This window comes from Osmerus mordax, chromosome 1, assembly GCF_038355195.1.
Source record: "Osmerus mordax isolate fOsmMor3 chromosome 1, fOsmMor3.pri, whole genome shotgun sequence".
Lineage (NCBI taxonomy): Eukaryota > Metazoa > Chordata > Actinopteri > Osmeriformes > Osmeridae > Osmerus > Osmerus mordax.
This window is the reverse complement of record NC_090050.1, coordinates 22,565,667-22,593,226: the sequence shown is the minus strand read 5'-3', so window position 1 is coordinate 22,593,226 and position 27,560 is coordinate 22,565,667. Positions and strand designations below refer to the sequence as shown.

Here is a 27,560-nt window from a genome sequence, read left to right as displayed (position 1 = left end):
TCACCACCAGAAATTCACTAATTCGATCTTGGCCTCGTCGAAGTAAAGAACCATGTATGACATAAATATGTGGGCTAGATGTCACGCCATTCATTGGAGCCGTGACGTTTTGCGTCATTTCGCAATCCACCAATCACCTGGTATCGTTTTGACAACACTTCCTCGCCACGTTGTTTCCCACTGATTGGTCTTCAAGTGGGATATGGGCGTGGCCAAATGAGGATTTAAGACATACCATTGTTTCGATGGGTAGATGCGTAAACAATAACTAATTAATAGTTTTATTTTACAATGAAATGTAATGTAAATGATTCCATCACAAACACATGATACAACTTACTCATAAAATATACTGATATGTACGTTTTCTTTCCAATCTGTGAAATAACAAACGTTTTTATTTTGGAGTATGGATAAAACGCACCCTTTTTAACATATAACGGCCAGTTTCAGTAGAAAGGAATTCTAGGTCAGTTACGCCCACTGTCCTGTGACAGCGCTATGAACAGCCAAACCTGTTTCGGTTAGGGTTAGCTTACGTGTCATTCACAACTGAAGTGCGTTTGTAGGATTTGAAAGAAATAGAGTTGATTAACATTGTGAGGTGAGTTTTACTTAAACTATCTTTACGCTGATCTTTGTTGTTGACCTACACTAACGTTATTCTTTTAGCCAGCCAGTGACAGTAGTAGTGGGTAAGCTAACTGCTACTGTGCTAGCTTTATATTAACCTATCAATTCAAACAGGCTCTAGATGTACCTCGTTGTCTCTGTCTCTATAGATTCCGTTAATTTAGGTCGTTATCTAATGACTTAAGTCGTTTTTTTCTGTATTGTTGTTTATACAATGGTATGTATTTATCGTACTAGCTAGATGGGCATGAGCTGCTCAGTTAGTTAGCCATCATAAACCCTTAGTGCTCAGTTCTGGCCACTTCATTCATTTAGTCACAGCGCACACTGCCTCTGTCAGTTTTAACCAAATACAGTAGCTACAATAGCCTACTTTAATCAGCAAGTAACCATTGAACTTGGCAGCTACAGTATGTCCTTATTCATTCAAAGTTTAGCTAGCTTGCAAACATGGCAGTTGGAATACAGAAATAAATAGCTTTGTATTACCTAGTCCTTTTTGAAATCACCCGTATTAAATGGCCATTCTGATATCTTATCATTTATCTTATATATTTTCAGTTTCGGATCAGTTTCGGTGAACAAAGATGACGTCTGCTCCTAGTAATTCGTCATCTGTCTCCTACCTTGTATTGTCAGGTATTTGACCGCCTACAGATTGCCCTAGCTGCAGACACAAAGGACTCGGATGCTTGGATTGATGATCTCATCCTACCCCGACCCAAAATGAAAGCTCTGATCCTGGTTGGAGGTTACGGCACCAGGCTGCGGCCGCTCACCCTGTCTGTGCCCAAGCCCCTGGTGGACTTCTGTAACAAACCCATCCTCCTTCATCAGGTGGAGGCGCTTGTCAAGGTGAGAGCCACCCTCCACAGTCATGAAGATTAACCATGTTTATACAACACTTATTTTATGGGGTTTAGGTGAACTAATATATTGTGTGATACCCACTAAGCTGACATGTTCAAGAGAGCTCTTGGTATAATGTCAGTGTTCAGGGTAGTCAAGTCTATCCTGGCTGGAAGGCCTGTGTGCCACACCAAGTCAACCAGGGTGGTGACGTTGACTGGAGCTGATGCACATTAAGTACCTTCCCTCCATCCCTCCCTCCAGGCTGGAGTGGACCATGTTATCCTGGCCGTAAGCTACATGTCTGATCTGCTGGAGAGAGAGATGAGGATTCAGGAAGAAAGGGTAAGAATAAGACACAATGCACGTAGGCTTGACAAAACAATGAAAGCAGGACATGCATCTCTTTGTTTTAGTATATTTTCTGTAGTGCTTTAAGTCCATAGTGTGATCGGAACCAAAATCTCACGCCATAAGAACAGTTTCTTCAACAAATTCTGAATTACGAAATATTACGAACGGCGAAAACTCTGAACATGATCTGATTGTGTTCCACAGCTTGGCATCCGGATCTCTTTGTCTCATGAGAAGGAACCGCTGGGAACAGGTGAGAGACCATAGGACTGAGCCCTGTCTCTCCCCTCCCCTCTGCCCAGACCTCACCGTCCCTGTCTCTCCCCTCCCCTCTGCCCAGACCTCACCGTCCCTGTCTCTCCCCTCCCCTCTGCCCAGACCTCACCGTCCCTGTCTCTCCCCTCCCCTCTGCCCAGACCTCACCGTCCCTGTCTCTCCCCTCCCCTCTGCCCAGACCTCACCGTCCCTGTCTCTCCCCTCCCCTCTGCCCAGACCTCACCGTCCCTGTCTCTCCTCTCCCCTCTGCCCAGATCTCACCGTCCCTGTCTCTCCCCTCCCCTCTGCCCAGACCTCACCGTCCCTGTCTCTCCCCTCCCCTCTGCCCAGACCTCACCGTCCCTGTCTCTCCTCTCCCCTCTGCCCAGACCTCACCGTCCCTGTCTCTCCCCTCCCCTCTGCCCAGACCTCACCGTCCCTGTCTCTCCCCTCCCCTCTGCCCAGACCTCACCGTCCCTGTCTCTCCTCTCCCCTCTGCCCAGACCTCACCGTCCCTGTCTCTCCTCTCCCCTCTGCCCAGACCTCACCGTCCCTGTCTCTCCTCTCCCCTCTGCCCAGACCTCACCGTCCCCGTCTCTCCCCTCCCCTGTGCCCAGACCTCACCGTCCCTGTCTCTCCCCTCCCCTGTGCCCAGACCTCACCGTTTCTCCCTCAACGCTGCCCACACTCTCTCAGGAGATGCTACCCCTACATGGGAGTGGACATGTAGAAGCTAGAAATGTAATCTTGGAACTAGAACCTAACGCCCCTCTCCTCTCCGCCCCCCCCCCCCCCTCCTCCCCCCCCCCCCTCCTCCCCCCCCCCCCCCCCTCCTCCCCCCCCAGCCGGCCCCCTGGCCCTGGCCAGAGAGCTGCTGACAGACGACGACGAGGCATTCTTTGTGCTCAACAGCGACGTCATCTGCGACTTCCCCTTCGAGGACATGCTGAAGTTCCACAAGCACCACGGCAGGGAGGGCACCATCGTGGTGAGTGGGACCCCCCGGCCAGCTCACCTGGGTCCAAGGGGTCGCCCAGCAGCTGTGGACGGAGGGCCGCCCTCTGACCTTTTGTCTTTGTGCGTCAGGTGACCAGGGTGGAGGAGCCGTCCAAGTACGGCGTGGTGGTGTACGAGGCTGAGAGCGGACGGATCCACCGCTTCGTGGAGAAACCCCAGGTGTTCGTCTCCAACAAGATCAATGCTGGCATGTATATCTTCAGCCCCTCCATGCTCTCCAGGATCCAGGTGAGCCCAGGACACCTCACACACACACACTGTCACACACACACTGTCACTCGCACTCTCTCTCACACACACACACAGACACTGTCACACACACACTGTCACACTCGCACTCTCTCTCACTCACACACACTGTCACACACACACTGTCACACACACTCTCTCACAAACATTCTTACACCCTGTTACCCACACTACTGTACACACACACACAAACACACGGCTCCTTGACCAATCCAAATCTACTGTGGCTACTGTGATTGGCTGTGAAGTTGCGGTTCTAACTGTCCTGTCCCTGCAGCTCCAGCCCACCTCCATAGAGAAGGAGATCTTTCCCCTCATGGCCGAGGAGAGACACCTGTACGCTATGGAGCTTCAAGGTACAGTATCCTTCTCTCTGTCAACTTGGAGAACTACCCACAACCTCTCCAAAGGACAAAGTGGTTGTCCTCACGGATGCTTTGTTTGTAACTTTAAATGTACGTTTCTACAGTTGATATCTGTCATGTCTGTCTCTCTCTGACTGATTTACCTGTCTGTCTTCTTCTGTGTCTTCCTGTCTGTCTATCTGTCTCCAGGGTTCTGGATGGATATCGGTCAGCCCAAGGACTTCCTGACAGGCATGTGCATGTACCTGCAGTCGGTACGGCAACATGCACCTGAGCGTCTACGCACCGGGCCTGGCTTCCTGGGGAACGTTCTGGTGGTGAGTGTTTTTCTCTCTCTCACACACAGACACACCTCTACTTTTGCTCCATGCTCTTCCACATTTAACCACAAGGGGGCACCTCAGGCCAGCTATATACATAACCTAGCTGAACCTTGAATCAAGGAGACGAGTAAACAAAGCACCATGGGTCCTGAAATGACAAATTCTACCGAAATACCCCCATGAAACCTCCAGGTAGCGCTATGTTCTATCTGTTTCTGCCCCAGGCCCCTACGGCCCAGATCGGGGAGAACTGCACCATCGGGCCCAACGTGACGCTCGGTGCTGACGTGGTGCTGGAGGACGGGGTGAGGATTAAGCGCTGCACGGTCCTAAAGGGGGCCCGAGTCCGATCCCACTCCTGGCTGGAGTCCTGCATCGTGGGCTGGAGCTCCTCTGTGGGGCAGTGGGTGAGGAACACACACACACTTACCTTTTTTTTTTTTTTTTTTTTTTTGTCATTTTAGCAGACGCTCTTATCCAGAGCGATTTACAGTAAGTACAGGGACATTCTCTCCCGAGGCAAGTAGGGTGAAGTGCCTTGCCCACACAACGTAATTTTGCACGGCCGGGAATCGAACCAGCGACCTTCTGATTACTAGCCCGATTCTCTAACCGCTCAGCCACCTAACTCCCTTGTACACTCACTATCTCTGTCTCACACACACACTCACACTGTTACCTTGTAGACCACACTATCTATCTCACACCCCTACCTTCCTTCCACCTCCCTCTACCTGTACTACAACCTGGTTCCTCAGACCCCTGTCTTCTGCTCCTGGTTCCTCTGACCCTGTGTGATGTTCTCCTTCCTCAGGTACGCATGGAGAACGTGACCGTTCTAGGCGAAGACGTGATTGTCAACGACGAGCTCTACCTCAACGGGGCCAACGTCCTTCCTCACAAGTCCATCAACGACTCTGTGCCTGAGCCGCGCATTATCATGTAGCCACGACGCATCTTCATCTTCGTCACGGACCCGCAGGAGAGAGGCGCAGGGTCAGGCCAGCTGGAGAGGCTCTCGAGTGGGGTAGCTAGGCTAGGGAGGCCTGTCACTGACAGGGGGTGTCACTGACAGGGGGTAGGACAAGCTGAAGAAAACTAAATAGAAGGAGAGATTAGAGGAGGGGAGGGAGGGATGGATGGGAAAACAGGAAAGACATGAGCATTGCTGTTGAGATTTACTATGCATAAGAACAACTGATAGAGCAGACCATACCAGAACAGAACAGGGGGGTGTGGGTATGACTGGTTGATGGGTTGCCATGGGGAATTTGTTTGCTATTTTCTGTTTAATTCACCTTTTTTGTGTTTGTTTGGTTTACAATTTCCTGCCTCATAATTTTTCATTATGCTCTACTTTGATGCCAACCTCTGTCTGTCCATAGAAGAACTCCCATCAATGTCTGTGGGACTATTAATGCTGTTGTAACAACACACGGTGCACTGCAGGGTCAGCAGTAGAGAACAGAGCTCTCTCTCTCTCTCTCTCTCTCTGATCACTTAGATAGAAGACCAGATAGAAGGGTTAGTATTTCTTCATGCTTCAAACGTTTCAGTTGAGGAACTCCTTTGACCTTGTGTGCCATGACCGTACGATCTCTGTGAACCCCTCTGTCTCTCCATGCTGTGCTTTCATGCTCACATTCAATTAGCATTATGAGGGACGTCTTAACAGGCATTCCATGTAGTGTCGGAAAGGATTCTCATTCATTGACAACACGGGATGTCATAACGCTAATGTTGGTTAGTCTGTGGTTCTGTCAAACTTTTACTGATCTGATCTCCCCACTGCACTAAAGGTAGAAGGGTGTATATATGTGCACTAATTAGTACTCTGGTGATTAAAGACGAGCCTTTCCGAGCTGTTTAGATGGGTGAACCTTAGGGTTATGATGGGTGTCATGTTTCTGTATTTACTGGTTCTAAGAGCCTCGCTGATGTATCTCTTGTCAGGGGGCCAGTGGCTGTGTCCAGCAGGTGTCATGGACCTGTCAGAAGTCAACATTTTCAATGAAGTAGTCCTTTTTTTATCATATTAATATAATACCTTCCAACAGAACATGTCCTGTCCGGTGTCTGATTTGTCTTCAGTGTTTACTGTGGTGGACTTCAGTTGTGTCTGTGATCAAAGGCCTTTTCATTGACACGCTCTAACAGGCATTTTAGACTTTAGATTGAAACATGTTATCGTCTACACACCATTTATTATCAACTGTATAAATAGTTTTTATGCATTCATATCAGTCAGCGATGAGACCCACCCAACTCACAGCTGTAACGTGTTCAAACAAATACAATCACGCACCAGGGTAATGTGGGACACCCTAAACTCCAGAGCGTTTTCTGCCCTGCTATGACAATGTCTAGTCCACAGAACTGTGACTCTATAGGTTTAGCATGGATGTTATGTGACTGAAATCACAAAACGTGATTGGTGTGGTGTCACAGAAAGGGTCAGGGCACTAGTTACTCAGGAAGCTCCGATGAGAAAAATGCAAAACATGTCCCAGATTACCCGAATTCACCCTACGTGGTTGACAAAAGTACAGAAAGGCATCTGACAACTTCGTTGGTGTATTTGTTGGACTCCAGATCCATGCGTATTTTCCCACTCTTCCATGGAAAATGCAATTTAGCCGGAAACTTCACCAAAAGTGGAGGCCTATCAGTGTTATCTGCGGGTTCTTCTGACTCCAAGCCTCATCTATTTAGCATAACCATTTTCGGTTTTATTTGGGCTAAAACCTGTGAGTGTCTGCATAGTTCGTCATCGAGTATTGTGTGTGAACAAATGTACTCATGAAATGTTCCAGTGAATAGTTTGTTTACAGACTGTATACAGACTGTCTCCTTCATCACTTGCAAAAACAGTCGCGTGTGCAGTGATGTGGTCATGGTGGAGGAATTAATCCTTATTACATCGCTGTCTCATGCCCCCGTAAATGAGGTCCGGAGCGTGGGTGTGTTTGTCGGACCCTGATTCATCTGTCTTCTACTCTTCCATAAAAAGGCAAAAAAACAAGCGGATGGGTGTTTTAGAGTACACAGGAAACTTGTTCCCAACAATAATAGATCACAGCTAAGCGACCCGCGCAGATCTTCTCTTTAACCGGTGATGTCATGCTGTCTCTACTGTCTCAGCATGGGTGTTCCTAACTTTGTAACCGGGGCAAAGAACTAGTGAATTTCAATTGGCTGAGAGATTTTCCCTCTCTGCTGTGAGTGGTTGGTTTAGGCGTTCTAGGGATTCCCTTTCGAACAGATCGTTTAAGACCTCTTCGTCAAACTGATGCAGGGCACACCACGGACCTGCTGGTTTCTGCAGACTCACGGAGCGGAGGTGAAACTTTTTGCGCGCTCTCAACATCACGGGGAAACTCCTCACCACAGCCTTTACACATCTTTGTAAGAAAAAATGGACTTGACCTCGGGAATGGAGAAGGTGAGCAAAGATCCAGCTTGTTGCTACACAGCAAAGCAGGATTTAAACATTACTTTACTCAATTGAAAGTGATTTATTTAAGTCGATAATGCATACTCAGAAACACAATACCCAGTAAGAGCCCCATAGCCTCTCCATCTTATTAGTTAGCATGGAAGTCTACTATACAACAAGTCCAAGTTAATGTCTGATTGAACGTTTCTTTTGGAACAATTATATGCCAAGAATCTCAAATACCCAAGACTTAATGATTGAATATTTTCCCGAAAAGGAATGACTGACCTCAGAGAGAACGAGTGATTTCTTAAGGAAAACGTTGCTGAGAAAGGGAGCTAACCTGCTGAGTGGAGATGAAAGCCAGCTCATTTGTCAGTCTGCTTAAGAGGACAGCCCCCCCCCCACTCCCCTGTTTCTCATCACCTGTCCTGGATGAGCCTCCTTGGAAAAAACCTGGATGACATCACAGGAAATAGCTTCAGCCTCCCCCTGGCTTTGTCATGAATTCAAACATTGTTGTAGAGTTGAGAAGCTCTGCCAAGAATGGGCTTCCAGTCAGCTTCTCTGTGTGTGTGTGTGTGTGTGTGTGTCTGTGTGTGTGTCTCTGTGTGTGTGTGTGTGTGTCTCTGTGTGTGTCTCTGTGTGTGTCTCTGTGTGTGTGTGTGTGTGTGTGTGTCTCTGTGTGTGTGTGTGTGACTGTGTGTGTGTGTGTGTGTCTCTGTGTGTGTGTGTGTGTGTGTGTCTCTGTGTGTGTGTGTGTGTGTCTCTGTGTGTGTGTGTGTGTGTGTCTCTGTGTGTGTGTGTGTGTGTGTGTGTGTGTGTGTCTCTCTCTGTGTGTGTGTGTGTGTGTCTCTCTCTGTGTGTGTCTCTGTGTGTGTGTGTGTGACTGTGTGTGTGTGTTGGTGCGTGTGTGTCCCCCCGTTTTTTTCTGCCACACCGGACCACTAAACATGGCAGGCCCATTAAAATAGTTTCCAGCTTTTCAGTCACACCCCCATCTCAGTCCTGCTAGCTTTACCGTGGGTTCACCTTTTTATGAAAGACCACACTGTATTCACAGAACAGTAGTCAGGATTTTCCTCACTGGACCGAAATCTACCCCTCTCAGTCAGAGCCCTTTCCAACTGTCAAACAAGGCTGGGTTTGATTGTCCTCACTGAATGAAGAAGATAGTCTTGTTTCATGGGGACTTCGGGGATGAATACAGTACATCTGAACATTCATACATTACATATTTTTTGGAGGCAATTCTTCATAATTCTACTTATTTATTGACCAGTAATTTTTTGTTTGTAACTTACATACCAAGTTCAGAACCTTTCCCTCCCTTCACAGAGGATTCTTTTGTGTGTCTAACAGAAACACATACCTCTCGTGTTTAGAACGATAGACCAGTTAGAACATTTCCTCAGGTCTCTTATCCTTCTCCTAAATATAGACGTCCCACGGACCACCTCCTCCCTGCTTCTCATCACCACCGCCATTTCCTGCTCTGTGTTTTTCTTCCCCACGACACCCCAGAGCTGCTCCATGCTAATTCTTACACAGAAGAGCTGAACCGCACAGAACGCCTCTGTGTGAATGATCTCCATGGTCCAGAATCAACGGCAGCCATGTTTGTATTCCAGTCTGGGTAAACAGGCCGTCATCTTTCAGGGAGGGAGAGGGCGCTGAGCAAGGAGCCTGGCCGCCCTGGGCGAACAGGCCGCTCATTCACACCTCCGTGGGCCTGGCAGCTTGTTAAGACAGAACAGGCAGTTGAACTTGTGTCAGTCAGTCTGGGTCTCACTCACCTGACACATACTGGCCTGCCCTGCATAGCAGAAACCTCACACGCTATGAGCACACCGTCAAGCACCAGGGGAGTGCTTGATTTAGACTCAACCAGTACGTGGAAATCTATGGAACCATCCCAAAGGTAGTGACTGGCATACAAATCAAATGCATCTAAAATACCTCCAGGTAATTGATAGCTGTGTTCGCCCCAGGTCTTCTGGCTGGGGCAGGCAGGGAGGGAGGCAGGGAGGGAGGCAGGGAGAGAGGAAGGGAGAGAGGCAGGGAGAGAGGCAGGGAGAGAGGAAGGGAGAGAGGCAGGGAGAGAGGCAGAGAGAGAGGAAGGGAGAGAGGCAGGGAGAGAGGCAGGGAGGGAGGCAGGGAGAGAGGCAGGGAGAGAGGAAGGGAGAGAGGCAGGGAGGGAGGCAGGGAGGGAGGGAGGCAGGGAGAGAGGAAGGGAGAGAGGCAGGGAGAGAGGAAGCCCCCACAGCCCAGGGGGGGACAGCGGGACTTTTAGAGGCGGATTACAAAGGGATCTGATACTATGGTTTCCCCGTTGTTTATTTTGTTGCTCGGCTATTTATACTGTTGTCCTGGCTCCACCTTGTCAGCGGGAGGCTTAAACAACACTTAGTTTGGAGAGAGGCTGTGGTTTCAGCACCTGCAGTGTCCTGTACAGCTATCGCTCTGTCATGTCCTCTCTGACTGGTCTCTCCTGGACCTGTGGGAGATATAAGTATTGGTTGATAAATGATGAGACACACACATTGGGACCATAGAGCAACAGGTCAAAAAAATAAAAGCATTTACATTAAGCAGACGCTCTTATCCAGAGCGATTTACAGTATACAGGGACATTCCGCCCGAGGCAAGTAGGGTGAAGTGCCTTGCCCAAGGACACAACGTCATACGACAGGGGCGGTAATCGAACCGGCAACCTTCCGATTAATAGCCCGATTCCCTAACCGCTCAGCCACCTGACCCATTTTGTAAATATGTTTTGTAAATATCATTAAACTAATGATCAACAGATTATAAATTGTTTACGAGGCCTTTATGAGGTGTTTCCAGTCGATGTAGGGAGAACAGAGGGGAGGGGGGGGGGGCGTGGTGGGTCACCCCCACACATTTCAGCCACGGCCATGATTCCCCGGAGAGAGAGAGACAAAGAGAGAGAGAGACAAAGAGAGACAGAGGAAGAGAGAGAGAAAAGCCTCTTTAAGCTCCGTCACAGAGTAAAAAATGTCTGGCTTTCAGCCCAAGTTCAAATAAACAGCTTGAAAGCTCCAGTGTGCAACAGGGGAATCCTCCTCGAGCTCCATTCATTAGCTGGCTGTTTAGGCTCAGCTGAAAGCATTATGTTCTCAAGACCTGGCAACATGCCCTTACTAGCACTTGAATTAAGTATGAGGACACTTCTGAGTTATGATAATGACCACACATTTCAAACACACCACCGCGTTATACTACTTGCTGTGCCTTTGGAGACAAGTCCAGCTGAGACCACTAGGTTTGAGCAGAGAGTGTGGTAGATTAGAGCATCGGAGTGTGTGAGGGAGTGCTGAGAGTGGGGATTAGAGAGTTTGTCTCGATAGTGATTCACCCTGACCAAGTCATGATGACGTCACCTGAGTAGTGCGAGTGACTGTAATCAGATACCATGTTCGGTCTTGTCCATTTGTGTGTGTGTGTTTGTGTCTGGAAGCTGAAAGTGGATGTGTTTCACTGTCTGTGTCTCATTGTGTGTCACTGTGAGCCCCTGGTGTTGTGTGAGTCATTGTCTGTGTGTATCTGTACTCAGGTTTGTCATTGTCTGTGTGTATCTGTACTCAGGTTTGTCACCTGTGTGTATCTGTACTCAGGTTTGTCACCTGTGTGTATCTGTACTCAGGTTTGTCACCTGTGTGTATCTGTACTCAGGTTTGTCACTTGTGTGTATCTGTACTCAGGTTTGTCACAGAGGACAGTCAGAACTCTCTCATCTGTCTTGGGGTTGTCACAGGGGACGAATGTGCTGAGCCAGCCACAGCAGCTTTGCTATTAGCTACACAGTAACATCCGTGTAACTACACGACACGCATAACAGCTCAAAGGTGCCAGGCTCTTTTCGAGAGTCTGTCTTTGGCTTTGGGTTTAGATTGTGTTTCTGTTGAAGACCCGTATTTCTGTCCTCTTAAAAACCTTGTCCTCTCTTCTCTTGTGCCTCTCCTCTCTACGGCCTCTCTTCTCTCCTGCCTCTCTTCTCTCCTGCCTCTGTTCTCTCCTGCCTCTCTTCTCTCCTGCCTCTCCTCTCTCCTGCCTCTCTTCTCTCCTGCCTCCCCTCTCTCCTGCCTCTCCTCTCTCCTGCCTCTCTTCCCTCCTGCCTCTCCTCTCTCCTGCCTCTCCTCACTCCTGCCTCTCTTCTCTCCTGCCTCTCCTCTCTCCTGCCTCTCCTCTCTCCTGCCTCTCTTCTCTCCTGCCTCTCTTCTGTCCTCCTTTGTTTTCCCTTCTTTCCCAGATGTCAGTGGGGCACCCTCCAGAGGGGCGGGGCGCACCGTGTCAGACATGTAAAGATATCTGCTCTGGATTCCAGCCACATTCCTGGAGGTAAATTATTCCTCTTGTTGAAAAAAACCCCACACGAAAAACAACACACAGCTTTCTCCCCCTCCTTCTCCACCTTCACCTCCTCTTTCCTCTCCTCTTTCTTTCCCTCCTTCTCCACCTTCTCCTCCTCTTTCCTCTCCCCTTTCTCTCCCTCCTTCATCTTCCCCTCCTCTTTCCTCTCCCCTTTCTCTCCCTCCTTCACCTTCTCCTCCTCTTTCCTCTCCCCTTTCTCTCCCTCCTTCACCTTCTCCTCCTCTTTCCCCTTCTCCTCCCTCCCATTCTATCATATGACCACCCCCTCTCTTCTCCTCCGCCTCCCTTCTCCTTCCTGTTCTCCTACTCCTCACTCCTCCTAATTTTCATCCACCCTCCCCATTATGCCTCTTGTTCTCCTCTTCCACCCCTTCTCCTCCTCCTCCCTCTCTCCTTGTCCCCTGTTGTTTCTGGAATGTTTCACTTCATTTGCCTCCTTCCCTGTACACTGGTGGTGCCGCCTTTTCATTCTCTGTGCACTGGTGGTGCCGCCTTTTCATTCTGTTTTTGTTTGGATATCCATCGTCTTGTAAAATGATTGATGGTCCAGAAATACCGGCAAATCACAGATAAACAGTACGTCTGTGTCTGCAGAGTGGTGCTCAGTCTGCAGGCTCTCCAGATAGACCGGGGAGATCAGAAAGCTAAACTATTATCAGCGGCAAGGTCTGAAGAGAGGCTATCTAGTGGAACGTAGGAATGTTGCTCAGCTATTTGAGACTCTGGGGACTAGGATTAGTTTTGTATAGCATAACTGTAACTTATAAGTGTCCATCCTTTTGAACGTTGTTGAAGCCTTAACCTTATCTGATACTGTCTGTTAACGCTCACTCTGACCTTGACCCTGACCTTGACCCTGACTATGACACTGGAAATGACCCTAACCCTGAAAATGACCTTCACCCTAATCCTAACCTTGACCCTGGTTATGACCCTGACTCTGTCAACAGGAAGGCGTGCGTGGCGTGCCACTGCAGCCTAGAAGACCACGCCCCCAGCTCTGACCTTGAGGACGACCACCGGATGGGCCGCCTGCTGGCGGACTCCAAGTACGCCCACCTGACAGCCAAGGTCAAAGGTGGTGCCGGCCTCCGAGTCTACAAACGCAACCGCATGATCATCACCAACCCTGTGGTCTCCCGCAAGGACCCCACCTTCAACACCATCACCTATGACTGGGCACCGCCCGGCCTGACTCAGAAACTGGTGAGAGTCCCAGTCACCCGTTGGAAGAAAACTGTGTTCTGGAGAAGAAGGTTCCAGAAAGATGTTTTATCATCCGGTCTTTATTTAACCCTCCCTTCATCACGTGGGATTAGGACAGGATTTTAGATTAGCATGCAGTATGCCTTAGGGGATGCCTTCCACTTAGAGTGAGATAGGGAGAGGGTATGTGTGTGTGTGTAATGGCATGCCTCTAGTGTGCTGGCTTCACCTTGATCCAGCCTGTAGATAGACTGACCTTTACTGCATCAAGCTCAGGCATTACTGCAGCCTGCTGTCACTGGCTTTACGATGACACTGTTCTGGTCCAACTCTGGCCCTGATCTGGTTCTATTATATGGCTGTTCTGGTTCTATGACGACCCTGTTCTGGTTCTGTTATGTCTCTGTTTTAGTTCTGAGTTCTTCATTGAGACAAGAGCCCTCGAAACCATGTGCACCAGGGTTATTAATCAGCTTGAATCCTCAGAAAGTACTTGATTTGTGCAACCTACTCGGCAGACTCTACACATGTTGAGGCTGATGTATCGGCTATTTAAAAACACCTCTCTGCTAGGTAGACCATCTACTTCTGGTTGTCCTGTGAGAAAACCTCAGAGATTTAGAACAGGAGGTGGTTTGTGGGCCTTTCAGAAAGCCCTCAGAGGAGCAGCCAATGACATGCAAGCATCTCAGCACTGCGGTGGGCTTGGATTGGCTGAGGAAAACACACCAGGACGTGCTTCCAGGAAGCTTTATGGGTTTGTAATCATGTGCAGCCTTCTGTGTGGAGCTGCAGAACAGGGTGTCGGTTAGGGAAGGAGAGAGCAGGAGCGTGGTTGGACCAATCAGCCAGGACCAAGGTCTGTGGAGGGTCCTACTGGACTTACTAGGATGGAGGGAGGTAGGTAGGGAGGGAAGGATGGAGGGAGGGAGGTAGGGAAGGAAGGGTGGAGGGGTGGAGGGATGTGGAATGCACACCACGATGTGGTGCTGACAGGGTTCTGGAGGAGAGACACCCTCATTCTCTCTCTCTCTCTCTGCTCTCCCACAGAGAAGCCTGGCCACAGTCTTGGAACTAGTTGTGGAATCTCCCTCTGCCAGTAACATGTCTTTTTTATATTTGTCATATAATGGCTGTTAAACGGTTGTTAAAGCTGATATTAAAGCCTCGGTGTCAGACACAATCATATGGCAGCTTAACAATGAGGCAATGTGCTGCTGGGGGTACTGGCTCTCTCTTGCTCTCTCTCTTCCTCTTCTGGCTCTCATTCACTGTCTTTTTTATCTGTGTCTCTGTCTCTCTCTTCCACTCTTCGTCTTTCCATCTCTGTCTGTCTCTCTCTCTTTCTCTGTATCTTTGTCTCTCTCTCTCTGTGTCTCTCTGTCTCTCTCTCTGTCTGTCTCTATCTCTCTCTCTCTCTTTGTGTGTGTCTCTCTGTCTCTCTCTATCTCCTGAGGTAACATAACGTACACCAAGGTACACGTTGTCGAGTGTGTCCTGACCTCTCTCTCTCTTCCTCTGTGTGTGTGTGTGTTGTCCAGGCCATGCAGTACATGGAGCTCCTCCCAGAGGAAAAGCGCCCGGTGGCGGGTACGGAGGGAGCGCTGTACCGCCGCAGGCAGCTGCTGAGGCAGCTACCAGTCTACGACCAGGACCCGGCCGCCTGCCAGGGCCTGTCTGAGCAGGGGGCGATGGACATGGCCGCCTTCGTCAGGAGCTACAAGGACGTGGCCCTGGGGGTGGGGGAGGTGGCTCTGCCCGGAGAGGGAGGGGCCAGCAGGGAGGGGGGAGGAGCCGGGAGGGAGGGGGCGACCAAGCAGAAGAACGGCAAGGGCAGTCAGGATCATCCAGACCCCCCGAGCTCCACCATCTCCAACGGCATCGAGAACAGCTGCAAGAAGAGTGAATATGTAAGTAAACAGGTCAACAAATACAGAAACTACACACATACAACACAATCCTCTGAGCTAGGGGCCCCTGTACTATAGTGGTGAAACACGATCGTCCCTAATTGGTTCAAGATTTGTTTCCTGTGTCTCGTCGTTCAGTCTATCGTCTCCATCTCAGTTTGACATGTCCCTCCCCCTGAAACTCTAAGCTTCCCTGTCATCTCTCCCTCTCTCTCCCCAGTCTCACAAATGGATCTTTGCTTTGAAAACGTAATTGCAATTCCGAGAAAATAATGTTTAAAAGAACCTTGCTGTGACATGTATGGGGCTTTGGATGAGCTAAATATCTCTCTCGTCCCTTTAATTATGGCGACCTTTAAAGTAGCCATACATCAGACAAACCGAGGGCCTGGGACTGAGTGAGCCCTGAAGCCTCTTTCTCCAGACAGGGGCGAGCGGGACCTGAGAAAGCATGTTCTGAGGGAGACGCACACACAAGGAACAAACGCACACACGTACATGCTGTACACACACACAGAGCATAGCATATACACACATGCTGTACACACACACACACACACACAGACATACTAGACTGCAGCTGGAGTGTGTGCTGACTGTGTGTGTGTGTATGCGTTTGTGTCTTTCGTTGCAGAGAAAAGTAAACCTACCTCAGGTCAAGAACCAGACTCAGACACAGCCAACCATCTGGAGAGAGGGAGCGAGGGAGAGAGACAGAATGAGAGAGGAAGAGAGAGAAAGAGAGACAGACACGTAGAGAGACAGAGTAAGAGACTGAAAGGGGAAAGAGACAGAAAGAAAGAGTAACAGATGGAGACAGAGATGTCTGTATTCCTGATTAGGCTGCCTTGTTTTGGCAGTCATCAAAGGAAAGAGCAGTCATTCCTGTAAGCTCCAGGGAGGAGATCAGGTTCTCCTGACATCGAGACAGCATACCTGCACTCTCAAAACCCAGGGTTCCAAAAAGGTTCTGTGGTTCCCTCTGGACCTCTCTCAAACCCCCTTTAACAACCCCTTTTGGTTACTGGTAGTCAGTGAAATGCAATTGGTGAAAACAGTTCTACCCAACAAAAAAACCCAGATTTTCTTAGTAAAATGGTTCGACTAATCAAAAAGACAAGGACACGAGAGGAACCATTACTGAATTGTTTTCATAGAAGACACTGAAGTCTGGGTAGCAAGAAACATGAAGAACATTGATCCAACCTGTTGAATACAGAATGACCTCACAGCACCGAAGCCTCAGTCATGCATCACAGTTACCTCAGACAAGAGGGCGGGTGTTTTACGCCCCTGTAAGTGTCTGTGGCTGGGTGATAAATGATGGGGATTTACGAGTGAGGGAGAGAGCACCTTGTCTTCTCTAGATTAAAATGGACCTGTTTATAGGCCCATTAAACATCAGTGCAAAGCCACACTTCCCAAACTGAGATTTATAGACAGAACGTTCATATAGAGAAAGCTTGCTTGTTTGTGTAATGGCGATATAGAATGAGACCCGCACACCGTTCCATAAACACTGCACTAACCCAAGGTTTACAGATTTGGCATCCCTCCTTCACAAATGCAGTGTTTCGAAATACATACAGAGTAAACACAAGAATGCGCTGTTGCGAATCGATCAAGAGAAAGTCGGAATGATGCAATGCTGTAAGATAAAAGGTCTGTTTAATTTGACCACCCGCACTGTAAACCCGGGGCTTGCGTCCGATGTTCAGGACTGTGCCTGTATCAGGACTGTGGTGTACAGTAGAGGGTACTCTCCTCCTCCTGCTGCTACTGCTGGTGGTGGTGGTGTAAGAGCTGTCGCAGCCCAGAGAACATCTGCTACATGTGGGGGCCTCCCTGTCGTTACCGTGGCAACGCGTCCTTGATCGTTACCCCCACCGAGACCACGGTGTGACCGGCGGGAATGGCGGCGTGTGTGTACGCGCGTGCTTGTGTGTGTATAGGGGGAGTAAGGTGGCTGAGCGGTTAGAGAATCGGGCTAGTAATCAGAAGATCGCTGGTTCGATTCCCGGCCGTGTCAATTGACGTTGTGTCCTTGGGCAAGGCACTTCACCCTACTTGCCTAGGGGGAATGTCCCTGTACTTACTGTGAGTCGCTCTGGATAAGAGCGTCTACTAAATGACTAAATGTAATGTAATGTATAGAGTGTTACACACACCCACTCCCCTGTGGTGTCAGTCATGTGAAGCTGGAGTGAGTACATCTGGACTTATCACAACTGTTCCCTCTCCTCTCTCTTTTCTCTCCGCATTCCCACTCAACCCTTTCTCCCCACCTCCTCTCGACTACAACCCTCACCTCTTCTCTCCCCCTTTCTCTGATCTTACACCTCTCTCACCCCCCCTCCCAGTTTTGCAGCGGCTGTGGTGGTGTAGCGTCCAGCGACAACCCGGTGGTGTACGCCGAGCAGGCAGGCTATGAGCAGCAGTGGCACCCCACCTGCTTCAGGTGCTCCCAGTGTGGCGAGGCCCTGGTGGACCTGGTCTACTTCTGGAAATCCGGAGCCCTGCTGTGTGGACGCCACTACTGCCAGAGCAGCCACCCTCGCTGTGCAGGCTGCGACCAGGTGAGAGACCGGGGCTCTGAGCCCACCTCTGTCTTCACCATCGCCTGACCTGAGAAACACATCCGTTTGTCCCTGTTGTTTGTATTTGTTAAATTGTTTTTACTGGGAACTTAAGATTTGTTTAGAGGTCCACGTTGATACTGTTTCTCTGCTGAATAAACGTTGTGAGTGTTGACCGTGGGCGTCTTTGTTTGTGCTGCAGCTGGTTTTCTCTGTGGACCGGCACACGAGCGCGGATGGACGGATGTGGCACAAGGAGCACTTCTGCTGCTGGCGCTGTGGACAGAGTCTGGACGAGCCCTGCTCCTGCCCACCCTGACCTCCTTCCTCCTCTGCTCTCCTCCTCTCCTCTGATCTCCTCTGCTCTCCTCCTCTCCTCTCCTCCTCTCCTCTGATCTCCTCTCTCCTCTGCACTCCTCCTCTCCTCTGCTCTCCTCCTCTCCTCTGCTCTCCTCCTATCCTCTGCTCTCCTCCTCTGCTCTCCTCCTCTCCTCTGCACTCCTCCTCTCCTCTGCTCTCCCCCTCTCCTCTGCTCTCTTTTCCTCTCCTCTTTCCTCTCTCCTCTCTTTTCCTCTCTCCTCCTCTCCTCTCTTTTCCTCTCTCCTCCTCTCCTCTTTTCCTCTCTCGTCTCTTTTCCTCCTCCTCTGCTCTCCTCACTTCTCTTTTCCTCTCCTCCCCTCATCAACAGCCAATAGGAAATACCAAACATAGTAGACTCCTTGTGAGCCAGTCCCCTCCCTGATTGTTCTCTGCCTCTGTGAGAGTGATACTGGAGCTGCAGGTCTGTGTAGCCCGCTCACTCTCACACAATTACTCACACTAGCCTGGTTTCTAGGATCGTTGATGAACAACTGGAATTGAATGGAATTATCAAATGCATGTTTGATGTTGAAAATATTTAACTTCTAAAATAATGTTAATTTTTCTCGGTTTGTTTCTGCATGATTAGTTGATCTTGTCAACTAGCCTATCATACATTATGATACTGCTTTCATGATGCTATTTCTATACTCTAAAGCTTGTCTGTAAATGGAGAACTCTAACTACAGTATACTGAGTTCAGCCCTGTTGTAACCGCTGTCTTGGATGTGCTTCTACTTCACCAGGATGTCAGTTTCATGGCCTCCACTGATTGGACGGAATAAACAGATGCTAATACTGTCCACGAGTGTTGTTTGTTTTAAAGCAGCAATCGACTGTATCCTCCAAGTCCCAGAGCTTATTTCTGCCATGATGATGTTGATGACAGTTTGTAACTGATATTAACTGACAATTCCCTGAACTGTTCCAAATCTTTGTAAGTCTATACAAGTAAGACTATAAGACTGTGCTTTTGCATGTAAAATTGTTAAGAACCTCTTGATGTAATTCTTGTATGAGTGCCTTTCTGATCAAATAAAAGAATGGTGTGCTGTGCCAAAACAAAATATTTTCTTTTTCTACCCATACCCATTGCCTGCAATACAGACATATTCACACATATACATACGCAATCTTGTTTAAATAGAGTCATGGCAGCCTATCTCTCCAGTCTTCACAGCACATCCCAGCCTAGCCTAGCACAGCCCATCCCAGCCTAGAACAGCCTAGCCTAGCACAGCCAAGCCCATCCCAGCCTAGAACAGCCTAGCCTAGCACAGCCAAGCCCAGCCCAGCCTAGCCTAGCCTAGCACCGCCCAGCCCAGCCTAGCACCGCCAAGCCAAGCCCAGCCCAGCCTAGCCTAGCACAGCCAAGCCCAGCCCAGCCTAGAACAGCCCAGCCTAGAACAGCCTAGCCTAGCACAGTCAAGCCCATCCCAGCCTAGCCTAGCACAGCCAAGCCAAGCCCAGCCTAGCCCAGCCTAGCCTAGCCCAGCCCAGCCTAGCACAGCCAAGCCCAGCCCAGCCTAGCCCAGCCCAGCCTAGCCCAGCCTAGCCTAGCCTAGCCCAGCCCAGCCTAGCACAGCCAAGCCCAGCCTAGCCCAACCCAGCCTAGCCCAGCCCAGCCTAGCCCAGCCCAGCCTAGCACCGCCAAGCCTAGCCCACACACCAGGGAACTCAAATTAGACACATCTGTTAGCAGTTGTATGTTGAAGTTCTGGAGGTTCTACAGCACATCCATCAGCTCCAGATGTACTGTTTCTTTTTATACTGCGAAATGTAAACACAACACACAATATACAGTACCATACCATGTACAGGCTGTGTTCATTAAGATTTCAGGAGTACATCAGCTCGTTTAATTAACAATTTTAAAGAAGTTAACTGGGAAACTCATTATGTTGAGGTTACATTAACTATCATGTAACTATGCAGTAGCAATACCTGTAAACAGTGTGGACACATAGAAGTTGCAGTGTTCTTTAATGGTATTATGTGTTGGAGGTATAGGTTCATACAAAAGTTTGAGAAGGTTCAGTGTGGGGGAGGTGTAAAAATAACTGATCATGTTGCGAATTATCTATTTTCTTTACCTCCTCGAAAAATGAAGTTGTCAGTTGTTAAACTACATTTCAAACACTTTCAGAGCACAACACACATTCAAGCCAGAAGTGCTGTTTTGTATTTATAAGAAAAGTTAACTTAAGGAAGAGAATGCTCATATCTAGAGCGAGAGAGGGAGTGGCTGTGTGTGTGTTTTACATTGAAACACAGTCATATTAGGAGTTCCACAAGGTTCACCTTTGACCTCTTTAGTTTCTGGCTCTGGTCGGCCATTCTGCCGTCACCTACCTCTGTCTACAAACCTCCTCTTCACAGGGGGGGGGGGGGGGGGAATAATTCAATTTGTGCCGTGTGATCGAATACCTGTCAGCAAACTGTGTCTGTCTGTGTGTTTTTGTGTTGCTGATTGGAAAAATACAAAGGGTTTTTATGATGTAGCCAGAACACCAGGGCAGCACAGGCACGCACAGATTGTTATTTATCTTTCACAGCTCTTGGACGGCAGTCGGCCTGCAGGTGATAAGATGCCTCAGCCCCTGATCTTGACCTCCTCAGCCATACTTACTTTATTTGATGAAACACGGAGAGGCTAACAATAACCATATTGTGTTTACATAGTCCCAGGAAAAATCCCAGATATTCAACATATTACATTCTCTGGCAATGGCATCACCCGTAATTACTGGACGCTGTTTCCTGAAAAAGACGTATGAATGATCACTGCTTCTAAGGAGTTATTTTGGGGGGAAAAGCAGCATAACAGAGATGGAATTTGTTTCCTTGTTCTGACTGTGTTACATATTTTTGGTTGTGAAAGTTCTGGGATCATTCTGGGATAGGGTAAAGCCAGGGTACAAAACCAGGTTTAAACAAACTAGTTTAAACAAAAGAATATCTGCAATGGAGAACTGACAGAGACTGGGGCAACAAACCAGCCAGCCAGCCAATGTTTTCTTCCAGCCAGGTGAAACCAGACTATTCTAGGGAGTCAGGTGGCTGAACGGTTAGGTAAGGGAATCGGGCTAGTAATCTGAAGGTTGCCAGTTCGATTCCCGGCCGTGCCCCCCCAAAAATGACGTTGTGTCCTTGTGCAAGGCACTTCACCCTACTTGCCTCGGGGGGAATGTCCCTGTACTTACTGTAAGTCGCTTTGGATAAGAGCGTCTGCTAAATGTTATGTAATGTAAATGTAATAGCCAGGGGTCTGGTTGACCCCTGACATGGGACAGCAGAGCACAGACTGTGTCTGAGGTGGCAGTTGAGCTGCAGGGTAAAGTCCAGGCCCACACGCCTGATGGCATGACCAGCTGACCCTGATGGATACACACCAGGTTTGTTATTGGAAAGTTATGTGGGTGGCATGTGTCACGAGGGAGAGAGAGCTCACGCATCACATCAAACCAATGAAGGATGAGCACAATATGCTCACCATTCCTGACATCTTGTAATGTAGTCTGTGTGTGTCCTGTTTAACTACCACTAAATTAGATTTGAGAACAATTTGTTAAAAGCTTTTCTGCACGTTAGAACACATTTTCTAGCGTGCATCGTTACTAGACAGCTCTTTCCTTCCACCTAGTGGTTTAAAAAATACTATAATAATACCGTTACAAGGCAGTAGACGGCGGTAGAGCAATGGCTCCCGCCTGAAACGACGCAGAAGAAGAAAAGAGACATGCGCAATTCAAACGCCGCGGCTAAGAAATTCGAAAGTTGTTGTGGTTGATAGAAGTTGGACGATTCCATTTTCATTTGAAAATCGGTAAGTAGCTGGGCGATTGTCTTGTACAGATTTACAAGAAGGTAGTATTGCACTGTGCTAGCTACCTGCCGATGACTGTACAGTTGCTAGATTGTTTTCCAACTCTAGCTCCATCCCTTGGCCAACTTGTTGGCCTACGTAGGCTACAGTACAATGCTAGCCATGATACAGTAATGTCGATGCTGTCTTGCCAGAAACAAAAACGGTATAAAGAACATAAACCCGGATAAAAATAGCTACACTAACGTAGGATAAATTACTGTTCTAATGATCGGCAACTTATATTTTATTTTATTGTATATTTAATTCTATTCTAATCCCACTTAGTACTGCTAGTTTATGTACCCTTAGTATAGTTAGTCCACATATAACATTTTTAGGTATATGTTTATTGTATGCACCTTCCTGCCAAAGCAAATTCCTTGTCTGTGCAAACTTTCATGGCGAATAAATCCTTTTCTGATTCTGATTACTTTAAACCGCTCCCTAGTGCATTGACATCTCTACTGGCATCCCGAGTGCTCCGATGACATGTTGACGTGCTTGTGTTTGAAAAAAAGGCTCGATATATAAATACTATCCCTTATCATTAGGGCATGTAGATAGGGTTAGAGCAATGCAGATATTCTTGCAATGCGTTGTCATAACTGTTATAATCAGATCTTACGTTCACCCGTGAACTAATGTAATGACTAAATGTAATGGTTTGTGTTCTGTTCCAATCCACTTACCTAGCGTTCTCAGGTCTGACGATGTCTTCAAGACGGGATGGCCAGTCGTCACCAATATCACCCGTTCTGTTCTTGAACGTGATCGGCGAGCCCATGCGCTTCTACCTCAGACCGGGCCCCACCAAGGTCGAGCTGCTGCCGATCATCAATGCTGGGGGCGGCATATTGTGTAGAGCTCAGGAGTCCAACGCCATCCTGTTATCTGACCCCAAGGACATGTCGCCTGCGATGGCATCCACTGCCCATTTCTACATTTCAACCACGTACATCCGGGACTGCGTGGAGAAGAACGAGCAGCTGGAGTTGGAGGACTACAGGTTCACTGAGTACGTGCAGACCAGGTCCTCCAAACAGAAGCGGGAGGGGAGCGGGAGTGTGGGTCGCATGGGCTACACGTCAGAGGAGGACTCCGCCATCTTGAACTTTATGTCCAAGCGCAAGGGTGAGACCCGAGGTAACCTGGTGTGGCAGGAAATGGAGAAGCAGGGTCTGATCAATCGCAGCTGGCAGTCCATGAAGGCTCGCTATTCGAAGTACCTGTGTTTCATAGCTGCAGAGAAGGTGGAGAGAGAGACGGTCCCTCCGAAGAAATACCCTCAGCGGAGCCCGTCGCACAAGCAGTCTACCTCTCCAGGTCCTGATCCTGATTCAGATGGGTACACCTCCAATACAGAGCTAGACCCGAAGTCTGAACCAGAACCAGTGTCTGAACCTGTGTCTGAACCAGAACCAGTGTCTGAACCAGACCTTTCTGAATCAGAACTACACCTTGAGCCAGAGGCTGTAAAAGCAGAGCAGGACCAGTCTTCTGAACCAGATGTTTTAGAACCAGAACTAGGCCAGTCTTCTGAGGAAGAAGTTCTAGAACCAGAACCAGGCCAAGCACCTGAGCCAGAAGTTCTAGAACCAGAACCAGACCAAGCCCCTGAGCCAGAAGATCTAGAACCAGAACCAGGCCAGTCTTCTGAGCCAGAGGTTCTAGAACCAGACCAGTCTTCTGAACCAGAAGTTCCAGAACCTAAAACAGCCCCTGAACCAGAGGTTCGAAAGCCAGCCTCTGACATTCCTAAGACATTGACGGAGGAAGACCTCCCTCCAACAGCATCAGACACAACAGACCTCTTGCTCTCCCCAGAGGCACTTCCCTCCTTCCAGCCAGAGGGGGCGCCAGAGAGAGTGGACAGCAGTCCTGAGGGGCAGCGGAAGGCCTCCAAGCAGCGCAGGCGATCAGGGATGTCCTCTAGCACACCCGCATCTAAGAGAGCCAGAGCGGCCAGTCCGCCTGTTGGAGAGAACCCAGAGCTGGACGAAGCTGGACCCTCAGGTAGACGAGCATGTAAAGGACATCTCTCTCTCTCTTCATCATCTGTCTCTCTCTTCATCATCTGTCTCTCTCTCTTCGTCATCTGTCTCTCTCTCTCAACGTCTCTCTCTCTTCATCATCTGTCTCTCTCTCTGCATCATCTCTCTCTCTGTCTCTCTCTCCCTGTTCATCATCCGTCTCTCTCTCCCTCTTCATAGAGTACTATCAGTTACCTTCTCCTCCCTATACTCTCATTTTGAAGAGGGTTTACAGTGATTGCCTGCATATCATGTAGACGTGAAATCAAATATTGATATTACAGTGGAAAATATCGACCATCTCAAATTGGTGAAGGGCTGCTCTCCATTTACGTCTGTATAATTTGGTTCTCTGTTCTCGGTCTGGCAGGAGAGAGTGCAGTCCCATTCATCCACAAACAGACAGAACCACAGAGGAAGAAAACACTGAAAAGAAGAAGTCTTGGGATTCTTGAGAAGGCATCGAGAGAGTTTGATGACGGATCTTCGGGTGAGGTAAGATCTGCAGGTGCAACTTTTAGTTTTCTATCTCTGGTGCAGCTCAGGACTCGGCTAAGCTCTAACCCTTATTTCCTCCTGTATATATTTTGAAAACCCCCCAAAAAGTTTATTCAAAAACGTTGTTTTTTCTTTTTGTTTTTAAACCTTTCAAAAAAAAAAACAGTGAGAGGAGAGGAAAACAGAGAAGCCTAAAACAGAGTAGAGTCAAAGAATCAAAAATACAAACACATCAAAAATATATTTTCTACCTTTCAAAATGTTCCTAGAAAATATTATGAAAACCTTTAAACTTTTTTTTCAAAACACTGTTTTGAATTGTAAAAAATAAATAAAACACTTTTGTAAACAAAAAATAAAAATAAAAAAATAAGATTTCTTCCCCCCCTAAAATTCAAAACGTCTTTGTACTTGGTTACCTCCCATCTCTGCACGTACTGTTTAATTCTAAATCATACATATTCAGAAGATGTATGGTAGACTTATTCTTAAGTTTGAAATAAACATTTACACAAAAAACAGTCCCAAATCATAGTAATTGTGTTTATTATTGAGGATGAAGCCTGGTGACTGTTAATTCTCCTCCACAGTCGGTTGACGAGTCTCTAAATATGGAAGTAGGCAGCACTGCGTCTCCTCCAGAGCCAGGAAGGACAGTCAACCCAACCCCTGCCCCGGCCTCAGCCCTGGCCTCGTCCTCCATTACCCAGACACACACTCCTGATACTGAAACTGCTGCAGTGCCCCAGCCTCAGCCCCTGCCCAAACCCAAACCCAAGAGTAAGCGGCCTGAGGCCCAGGGTCCCTGCCAGGCGGACCTTCCGGAGGTGCCTTTTCCTGGGCCAGGGCAGAGGGAGCCGGTCCCCTCCACCTCCGCGGCACACATGTTCCTGTTCGATAACGAGTCTCAGGAAGTGGAGAGCTCTCAGCCAATCAGGGATGAGGTGGCGTTCACTCAGGTGCAGGTGGAAGAAGCGAAGCACAGCATCAGAGGGCTGATGGAGGAGACCAATCAGGACCTGGTGGCCGTTACTAAGGCCCTTATCAAGTTCTGCGGGGACGTATCAGTAGCCTTGATCTACCTGAACAATGGCATGGGGGCGGGGCCTATCTGGGAACGCTGTGACGACAAACTCCTCAAATCAGCAGACCTCTCAGAACTCCGTCTGAAATATGGAGACAAGGCTGTGGCTAGAAGACTGGCCTTTTTGGACATGGAGTGAAATAGCCCTTGCTGTTGGCAAGGGCGTTTGTGGATGGTGTGTGTCAGGAAGGCGGTGGTGGACAGCTGTTTATTGAATCAGTAACTGGAAAGTTCACATTTAATTATCATTCACCCTAGCAGAGGAAGACAGTGTGTGTGTGTGTGTAATTTTTACAAGACACTATGTCCAAGTCCACCCATCACAGTTTTAACTTTCTGATTACTGATTATTGAATGTATATTGTGCTGTACCATATTTTGTCTATACATAAATGTCATTTTAAGTTGCCAAAAAAAAGTTCACTTTTTGTTCCTGGTTGTGCTTTTCTATGTATTTTTTTAAATTTTTATTCGAACTGTAAATTCAATAAAACTCTTCAATTTTAACATGCTTGAAGATGACTGATTTCACTTGTCCTTTAATTAAAAATAGTTCTCACAGCCCTGAGAGGTTGGGCGGGGTGGTCCACTCACCCGCTTCACGGCGAAAGCAGCAACATCCATCAGCAGCTTCGCGTTCTTGCCGACAGACCTATTTTGGACTAGTTAACGCTCCGTGACTTGGAATCATTTGACAAGAAGAGGATTGTTATTGTACAATTTCAATGTACAAAATATAAATTTGCCTTACTAAGTGATATTTATAGTATTCTAGTTTAGATCTCCTAAAATACGGACTACAGACTCGTTTTCGGAGGGTTTAATATTGAACCGGTAAGTCTATAGCAACCAGTCAGCTTACCAGTTGGCTAGCTTGCTACTGCTGTGCTGTACGCGTTAGCTAGCGGAGGAGGCTCATCAGGGCAATGGCTGTCACAGACACAGCTAGTTATGATCATGACATCAACACAGACCAGACAGTGTCCTGCATGCGCTCTATCTGAACTAGCAAGGTCGTTATGCAGCAAGTTAGAAATATGCCATATCTGATGAAGATCATGCTTTGAAAGAAGATCGCTTTAGCTACCAGCTGTAACGTAGCTAGGCAAGCCAGCTGCCAGCTAACAAGCTTAACGTTCGCATGCCACTATCCATGCCGACTAGGATTTAGTTGTTGCAGTATCACATTGAAGTGAATGTTCTGTAGGAATACAGGTGTGTGAACCAGTGACAACAACGCTGAGGGGCACCATCTACACTAGGATTGCTTTGGCTGTTAACTAGCTAGCTTGCTTTCCAGAATGCTCAGCCAGATGTTTCTCTGGCTGTAGTAGACAGCAAGACAGCGAAAGATCAATGAAACTCCACTTTCCAATACTTGCCTTGTGTGGTTTCAGGCATCTGAATGATTATAGTCACACACAATTTAAACAGAGACCAGGCTATACTCACCATACGGGTATAAGCTTTTAAATGGAATAGGTTATATTTATATGATACAGAGTTTAACAAATGCGATAATTTAGGCGCTCCATCAGTGCAAGTGTTTCACATTGTGTTGTATTGTGTATATTTTAGATAGCCCTTTGTAGATTATATGCAGGTACAGGCAGGTTAACTAATAAGATAATTTCAGATGGTATATTTGCTGATATGTAACATCTGGTTAGGGTTTGTGAAAGGTTAATTAACAGTAGGGCACCGCGTTCATAACTGAGCATGTTAGCATCTGTACACCATCAAGCCTAGATGTGTGCGGAAGAGACACAGTGATGCGACTCCAGTGCATCATGCTGTCCCTGGCTACAGCAAGTGTTCCTCAGTGTTGCTGAGTGTGGTGTGTTGTGTGTCCCCCAGCTGTGCATGGGACCAGGCCCCCAGGTCCTCTCCACTCAGACTGAGCGAGTGCCACCATGAGCTCTAAGGGGGGCGGCACCGCATTGACCCGACGCAACTACAGACTGGCCTCCGACATGGACAAACCCAGAACCACCGGTGAGTAAAGGAGCAAGGCCCGACATCCAGGGGGATGAGACTAGCCTGAGGTATGCCTTGGACATCCAGGGGGATGAGACTAGCCTGAGGTATGCCCTGGACATCCAGGGGGATGAGACTAGCCTGACTGAGGTATGCCCTGGACATCCAGGGGGAT

The 27,560-nt window shown here is 48.3% G+C and overlaps 4 protein-coding genes across 5 annotated transcripts in view; all 4 read left to right on the top strand.

The window, feature by feature from the left end:
- The first annotated feature begins 499 nt into the window (after positions 1 to 499).
- gmppb (GDP-mannose pyrophosphorylase B) lies at positions 500 to 6,098 on the top strand. Of its 2 annotated transcripts, none has more exons than XM_067238030.1 (10): positions 500 to 604; positions 1,273 to 1,488; positions 1,747 to 1,827; positions 2,041 to 2,089; positions 2,937 to 3,079; positions 3,178 to 3,336; positions 3,635 to 3,713; positions 3,912 to 4,039; positions 4,270 to 4,452; positions 4,860 to 6,098. In XM_067238030.1, exons 2-10 carry the CDS (start codon positions 1,360 to 1,362, stop codon positions 4,989 to 4,991), a joined length of 1,083 nt encoding a protein of 360 aa, XP_067094131.1. In that variant the 5' UTR covers positions 500 to 604; positions 1,273 to 1,359; the 3' UTR covers positions 4,992 to 6,098. The 2 variants fall into 2 exon arrangements, with proteins under 2 accessions (XP_067094131.1, XP_067094140.1); XM_067238039.1 differs by having other exon boundaries at positions 576 to 599.
- Positions 6,099 to 7,374: 1,276 nt separating this feature from the next.
- Positions 7,375 to 18,995, top strand: lmcd1 (LIM and cysteine-rich domains 1). The gene is made up of 6 exons (XM_067241244.1): positions 7,375 to 7,487; positions 11,755 to 11,843; positions 12,827 to 13,082; positions 14,624 to 14,992; positions 17,353 to 17,568; positions 17,771 to 18,995. Exons 1-6 carry the CDS (start codon positions 7,461 to 7,463, stop codon positions 17,885 to 17,887), a joined length of 1,074 nt encoding a protein of 357 aa, XP_067097345.1. The 5' UTR covers positions 7,375 to 7,460; the 3' UTR covers positions 17,888 to 18,995.
- Positions 18,996 to 22,506: 3,511 nt separating this feature from the next.
- On the top strand, positions 22,507 to 25,915 carry terf2ip (telomeric repeat binding factor 2, interacting protein). The gene is made up of 3 exons (XM_067238807.1): positions 22,507 to 23,809; positions 24,197 to 24,321; positions 24,915 to 25,915. Exons 1-3 carry the CDS (start codon positions 22,507 to 22,509, stop codon positions 25,545 to 25,547), a joined length of 2,061 nt encoding a protein of 686 aa, XP_067094908.1. The 3' UTR covers positions 25,548 to 25,915.
- A 170-nt stretch (positions 25,916 to 26,085) lies between these two features.
- The window catches only part of LOC136941622 (E3 ubiquitin-protein ligase RNF123), a 36,877-nt gene continuing 35,402 nt past the window's right edge, over positions 26,086 to 27,560 (top strand). Inside the window, exons 1-2 of the mRNA XM_067234198.1 lie at positions 26,086 to 26,242; positions 27,266 to 27,403. Of these exons, the coding sequence (XP_067090299.1) occupies positions 27,322 to 27,403 (82 nt within the window). The 5' untranslated portion in view covers positions 26,086 to 26,242; positions 27,266 to 27,321. The remainder of the gene's footprint in view (positions 26,243 to 27,265; positions 27,404 to 27,560) is intronic.